Raw genomic sequence first — 7,500 nt, 5'->3', positions numbered from 1 at the left:
ATATATATATAGATATATATATATATATAGATATATATATAGATATATATATACACACTGTATATGAAAATACATTTGACCTGAATTTGAGGTCACTGTGTCACTTAAGGTCACACCGGAAACAGGCATCTCAGACCTCTTCCGTAAAAGGTCACGTGGTGTCAATTATATGAACATCTTAGTGCTATCTTTTTCATACCATCAGGACTCTTATTACGTGCGTGAACTTCATTCCATTTTAGTAAAATTTATTTCAAAGAGTTAAGAAACTAACAGCAAGAGAATGAACTTTCCTACAGACGCACGAAAGTTTTTACAATAGATATTAATAGATGAATAAGCAGACCTCTCACATATCTACATAATTGACCAATATTGCCATTTTTTGCCTACAAAAATGTAAATTCCGAATGAAAAAGCCACCAAGTCAGAGTACATAATTCAAGCAATATTCTCACATCTATTCTAACAGGAAAATAGCCTTTCTAACAAGCGTGGAAGGAAATTAGATTAACACTGTTTTCTTTCCCCAGGACTCACGATGACGCACGTGCTCAGCGCCGGGCCTGCAGTGGCACGGTGCCTGCCCTCGCACTCGGCCTTGGCACGCAGGTGGATCAGTGTGAGTACCTGGCCACCTTGCTCTTACATTGGATGCAGTCATTTGATTTTTCTTTTTTTTTATAAATATGTTCATATACACATATTTAAACGCGCAAATGAAGCAACAACTTGTGCAATTTATATCTATAATCACTTTAAAATAGGCACACACACACACATACATGCACACACACACACACACACGCCCTTGAAGAAAACAAACAGACAAATACCAAAACAACACTGCTTGTTCAAATCATTGTTAGTTCCACTGAATATCTAAAGAGGACTTAAAATAACATTGAAGTAACAATCTTTTTTTTTCTTCTCAATATAAAACAGCGAAATGTACGAGGTCGTGTGCTGGCTATCAGACGTGAAGACCAGAGCGTGTGGGAAAGAAGAGCGCCTCTGGGACCATCACAGGTCAGACAGCTGGTCAAAGATGGAGTCAAGGTTATCGTTCAGCCATCTAACCGACGTGCCTACCCCATGCAGGTTAGATATATCAGTCATTGAAGGTCCCGTAACACATATGTGATTCTGTTTTATCTGTTTCAGAGGGTTTGCAAAATACGTCTCCGATGCAGGTGAAAATTTATGCTAAAATATCTCTGATGATAAACTATAACTGAGAAATAAAGAAAAAAATGCTTACATGATGCAGGGGACAAAAAAATAATCATCAGTGCATTACAAACCCCCAACCCTGCTTTCCGCCATTGTTTCTTAGTATATACATTTGATTAGTATATGACATTTAATTATAAAAACAACAACTTTTTTCAGGCTTACCAAAATGCAGGAGCGAAAATACAAGAAGATATTAGTGAAGCGCCCGTCGTCATAGGAGTCAAACAAGTACCCATTGATCAGCTAATACCCAACCGCACATACTGTTTCTTCTCGCATACTATCAAAGCACAAGAGGCAAATATGCCCCTCCTGGATGCCATTTTAGAAAAGGTTTGCATTTATTTCGTGTGTAGATTTCATGTTTTAGATCTTATTTTGGTTTGTTTTGAGATAGTAATTTTCTTTATATGATGATATCTCATCCATTATGTCCAATTAAATTTTCACTTTAGAAATGTTCATTATCAGAAAAATAGTAAACAACAAAACTTCACTCTTTATTACTAAACAGCATTCAACTAAACAGATACACATTCAACCAATTAAAAATCAAATGGGTTAAATTTTATCTCTCAGAACATCAGATTGATCGATTACGAGAGGATGTGCGACGAAAGCGGCCAGCGAGTGGTCGCCTTCGGAAAATACGCAGGTGTGGCGGGAATGATCAATATCCTCAACGGTCTTGGTCTCAGACTCTTGGCTCTGGGTCACCACACACCTTTTATGGTAGGTTGGTAGCCATTTCGTTTGAATGAAAAAAAAGAAAAGAAAAGAAAGTAGTTTAAGTCTCTGATAACGAAAGCCTCAAGGCAGAGAATCCATATACCATTGGGTTTAGCAACTGAAGAGAAATCATGAAATCAAATATAAACACAGACAAACATACAGCTTTATGTCAATGATAAGTACAATCTATGTTATCAATTGTAATCGTTATTTTCCAGCACATAGGACCTGCACATAACTACCGCAACACAGAGATGGCCCGACAGTCCATCCGTGACACAGGCTACGAAATCTCCCTGGGAATGATGCCCAAGTCCATAGGTCCGCTGACTTTCGTGTTCACGGGGACTGGAAACGTGTCGCAAGGAGCACAAGAAATATTTCAGGATCTTCCTCATGAATATGTCAGCGTCCAGGCACTCAAGAAGGTCTCCGAACACGGATGTAAGAGGGGATTCTTGTCTTTTATGTTGCTTACTCACAAACTGATACTGTGGGTTTCATGAGGTTACTTTCATTGGTTAGGAGTTTTACATAAACGGAAATACAAGTGGTTCTCACACACAAAGATATATATATATCTATATCTATCTATCTATCTATCTATCTATATATATATATATGTATGTATATATATGTATATATTATGTATATCTATATCTATATCTATATATACATATATATAAATACATACACATATATATATATATATATATATATATATATATATTATGTATCTATATCTATATCTATATATATTTAACATTAGTAAGCATCTGATACAATATTACAAAATACAGTATTTTCATTACAGGAATCTTGTTCACTAGTAACTGCTTTATATCCATGTACCTCGCTTGATATTACGTGAAAAAAACGCCTCGTACATTCCACCTAACGCCAACATTCACCAACAGCTTTGAACAAGATGTACGGGTGTGAGGTCAGCCGCCAAGACCATCTGGTGAGGAAAGACGGAGGCAAATACGACGCCGTGGAGTACGAGGAACACCCCGAGAGATACATTTCAGTTTTTGCTCACAAAGTACGAAGGAATTAAGTCTCAATTGTGTTCTGTTTTTTTAATCTTTCTGCTCTTTTTAATGTTGATATTCTTTTCAGTCTTTTCATGTGGTTATATACTCGTGTTTTGTTTATTATTGTATGTGTTCATTTTGTTTGAATACATTATATTTGCATGGCTGTCTTTTAGTTTTAGCTGTATATAATTAATTATGCACATTTATAAACTCACTAACTCTCCCCACAGATAGCCCCATATGCATCTGTGATCGTGAATGGCATATACTGGGCAGTGAACTCTCCTAAGTTATTAACTATACCGGATGCAAAGTACCTTCTGCAACCAGTCTACACTCCATGGCTCCCCACATCGGTAAGATAGATCTTTCTATTAAACAAAATGTATATATATTCCATGAATAACGGAAGCACGTTTTGACTCAATAACACGAAACCCTCACAATATCCGGAGCAGATTTGCTTAAAAGGTGAAATAACTGTTTTCAAAATCAGATTAGTTCATTATATATATATATATATATATATTTTTTTTTTTGCCAGAACTTTTCAGTTTTATTATTCTTGGTCTTCAAAATGTATGTTCTGTGCGTCTAAGGTAATTGGTATATCTGTCGTGAACTGTCGGTTAATCATTCCACCTGCGTTAACCTGAGGTCTTAGCAATGCTTCAGTCAAAGGTATACACTTGTATAACTGACATATATCGCAGATAAGACGGATTTACTATGTGTTCTCTTATCATCTGTGACTTCTTTGGGCAATGGAATATCTACTAATGCAAGTCCCTATGTGTATTGTGTACGATCCAGACCTTTGTGATAATAACTAAGATAAAGATAAAAATGATCAGTAACGCGACATGAATATTCTTTAACTAGATCATAACCATAAGAACTAAAATTGCACAGCCCAAGTCTCCAGAAATGGCAGCTGTTTGAATGCCCCATTAGATTACAGTTAAAATGACATTTCTTCCACTTCATCAAATACAGCAGCAGAAGCTGAGACAGCCAAAGCATGGAATCATAAGTATGGAGGAACGTAAAATGGTAACACACAGCTCTGCAGAACACGAAAATATGGTAGGCTATAGTAGATGTCTTTGACCTCATGAAAGCATACAGTCAGTTGGCCCCTACAAAGAATGAGGGAATTGTCGTTAGTATGTTTTTTTTTGCCGATTACGTCATGTATTATTTGTACCAAATATTCGTTTTAGAAGTAGGTTGCTTGGAAAACTTTGAAGTTGTGTCCAAGATTGTGATATTCACCCTGATTGTATTTTGAAATGTTAAAAATTAGTGTTGTCTTCCATTTGTCAGGGTTAGCATTTTATATGCATATTTTATATAAAAAAGTATATAGATTAATCAGTTTAAATTACCGTTACTAGTATCAATGATCATTTCGTTTGATACACCACATATATGTTACCGTGCTTCTGAAAAGTCTTAATTTTGTTTATCAGGGAATGAACTGAAATTCAAGCTCTTAGCTTATCCACAAATATCATTTCCGATTCAAATATAAAGTACCATTAGTAATAAGTTTTGGTGCGTGAAAAAATGAAGTATACATACGTTTTACAGTGCGCTGGAATACGGGAGTTCTAGTTTGGCATTTGAACGCATTATCAGACTAGCCAATTCATGCAACCGAGGCCACAGAACAGTATGGTTTTGTGACTGCTGTGTTTGAATAGGGCTGAATCCCCTTTGCACAAGTTTGCACTATGATTTCTGACAAACTCCATTTCCAAAATGCTAAAGAACAAGGTGTATTCAGAAGCAAATCATCCGATGGTCAAAAATCTGTATATAAAGTCTGGCTATTGATAGTAGACCTGATAGAAGAAATCGCACATAAAAAAGGAAACAAACTGAATTATTGCATCAACCACCCCACTTCTAAATACAACCTTTGTTACTTGTCATTCGTAGTTCCTCCAGTAAAAGTTCGTTACATAACTTCCCTGTCCTTGTCACCTAACTTCACCTTAACTTCCCTTATAAGAACTAAGGGGATGGCGATGATGCAAGCCACCAGGCAACGTCTCCTCTGAGGCTACCAATATTGCACAGGCTTTTTGTGTTTGAATAATGATGCATGTTTGGTTATTGTATATCTGTGTACACCATCCGTTTTCTGTATAAGAGAGCACATTTTCTGGCTTGATGTTTTTCTGGTTTTGTAAAGGAAAATGTGAGCAGGATTTTTGCCTCTTACTTTCATCTCGCGTCTGTAATGATTGTTATATAAGATAGAGTTTATTCTACATTTAATATGTGTGGTATACACCGCTATTCGTAAAAGTGGTATGCAGTTACGTAATTATCATCCATGTACAACCAATAATTAATTAGTAGGAAAACACGATGGCTATTCAAAGATGATGCAGTGCCCCTAACACTACATTAGGCACTAAAAAAGTCCTTTCACCCACATACAGGACTGTGGCCATAAAATCCTACAAAAAGACTATTTTTCTGATGTTTCTCAATTTATTCCATTTTTTTTAATACTGCATAATATCGTTATTAATCTATTACAAAAGTAGGAAAGTATTTTTAGTGTAAATATTAATGTAATGTGTAGATTAGTGTATGAACTTGAACCCTAAACTGAGTTAGACTTGTGTCTAAAGTGGGTTATTGTGTAGAATGTACAGTTACACATTAAAAATGTATATTTCTAAATTCTTCATGTTTTTGGTGAGACTGTTATACAAGTGATTAGAATTTTGAGTGTGAAAATAAATGTCTAAAAATATTGTACACACACACACGCACAGACACACACACACACACAATAAAAATATAAAAAAATATATAAAAAAATATATATATATATATATATATATATATACATATATATATACATATATATATATATATATGTATATATATATATATATATATATATATATATATATATATATATACATACATATATACATATATACATACATACATATATATACACATATATATACATACATACATATATACATGATATCTGGCTTTATAAATGGAGGGGCCTACAGCTATGAGAGGTGAGGAATCCCAATGGGCGAGTGTTGATAGAAAAAACGAGCGTGTAAACAGCAGGACTCGAGCAGAAAAGCTCCAGTTTCCGGTCAAACCATGGAATGAGTGACGCCTTTTCTCAGTTTGTCTATCAATGTGACCCATACTTAATTGTGTTAGTGAATTTGAGTTTGGATGTTTATCATGGAAAATCATTGTTATGCCACAGCCGTAATGCAAAAAACGGGCCACTCCTTTCGGATACGTGACCCTGGGCTGAAACTTGTTTACTTTAAGCCTAAATATGAACTTGGTGCACACAAGCACACGCACACGTACACGCACACGCACACGCACACGCACACGCACACGCACACGCACACACACACACACACGTACATACAAACACACACACATATATATACATATATATATATATATATATATATATATATATATATATATATATATATATGTATATGTATATATATGTATATATATACATATATATATATGTATAATATATACATATATATATATACACATACACACATATGTATATATATACATACATACATACATACATACATACATATATATATATATATATATATATATATATATATGTATGTATGTATGTATGTATATATGTGTGTGTGTGTGTGTGTGTGTGTGTGTGTGTACATATTATATATTATATATATATACATATACATAAATATATATATATATATATATATATATATATATATATATGTATATATATACATATATATATACATACATATACATACATATATATATATATATATATATATGTGTGTGTGTATGTGTGTGTGTGTGTGTATAGTGCTTCTTTAAGAAGTTTACAAATTTCCATATATTCTCCTATGCCAGAAAAAAAACTCGAAATATGTGAGTATACGAGTATAAGTGACTAAAGACCATTCTATGCAAGTATGGCCGTGTCCGGGTCCTTTGGAATGACCTCAGTGACATGAGGTAATCTTTAACTATTCAGGTGTAAACTGACATGACATCAAATGAAGGTACGGCCTAGTATTAGTGGTAACTTCTTACTATTTAGAGCTTACTATTTAAAGGGATTCAATTCAATTACGGATTATCCCTAGTCTTAGACATGATTAGAGTTTCAACATGAAACCATCTTCTACAAACAAACAACCTCGCGAGGGCATTTTCCTATCTCCTTCTGGGACAAAGCCCTTCGACCAGCACGTATCTTTGATCCCTTTGTGGCAATTCGACCTCGTGTAAAGAACCCCGTACAAGTATATTCCCTTCTCCTAGTGGTACTGTTCCGTTCGATGAGCGAATGTCTTAATTGTCTCTTTACCTCTTTTTTTGGCAATTAGATCGGATCCCCCGCATTACCGCACCGCATGTTGGCCATCTGTGACGTCTCAGCTGATCCCGGCGGCTCTATCGAGTTCATGTCCGA

The 7,500-nt window shown here is 34.9% G+C and overlaps 1 protein-coding gene across 1 annotated transcript in view; it reads left to right on the top strand.

Moving 5' to 3' along the window:
- LKRSDH (lysine ketoglutarate reductase/saccharopine dehydrogenase) overlaps positions 1 to 7,500 on the top strand; it is a 32,288-nt gene that overhangs the window by 11,470 nt on the left and 13,318 nt on the right. The window contains exons 2-9 of the mRNA XM_043025367.2: positions 534 to 622; positions 946 to 1,101; positions 1,393 to 1,569; positions 1,816 to 1,968; positions 2,187 to 2,412; positions 2,886 to 3,013; positions 3,239 to 3,364; positions 7,415 to 7,500. The exon at positions 7,415 to 7,500 is cut by the window's right edge and continues 63 nt beyond it. Of these exons, the coding sequence (XP_042881301.1) occupies positions 542 to 622; positions 946 to 1,101; positions 1,393 to 1,569; positions 1,816 to 1,968; positions 2,187 to 2,412; positions 2,886 to 3,013; positions 3,239 to 3,364; positions 7,415 to 7,500 (1,133 nt within the window). The 5' untranslated portion in view covers positions 534 to 541. The remainder of the gene's footprint in view (positions 1 to 533; positions 623 to 945; positions 1,102 to 1,392; positions 1,570 to 1,815; positions 1,969 to 2,186; positions 2,413 to 2,885; positions 3,014 to 3,238; positions 3,365 to 7,414) is intronic.

The sequence above is a fragment of the Penaeus japonicus genome, unplaced genomic scaffold, assembly GCF_977035675.1.
Source record: "Penaeus japonicus unplaced genomic scaffold, GWHDUDI00000001_assembly GWHDUDI00000026, whole genome shotgun sequence".
NCBI classification, from domain to species: Eukaryota; Metazoa; Arthropoda; class Malacostraca; order Decapoda; family Penaeidae; genus Penaeus; species Penaeus japonicus.
This window is presented reverse-complemented; position numbering and strand designations above follow the sequence as displayed.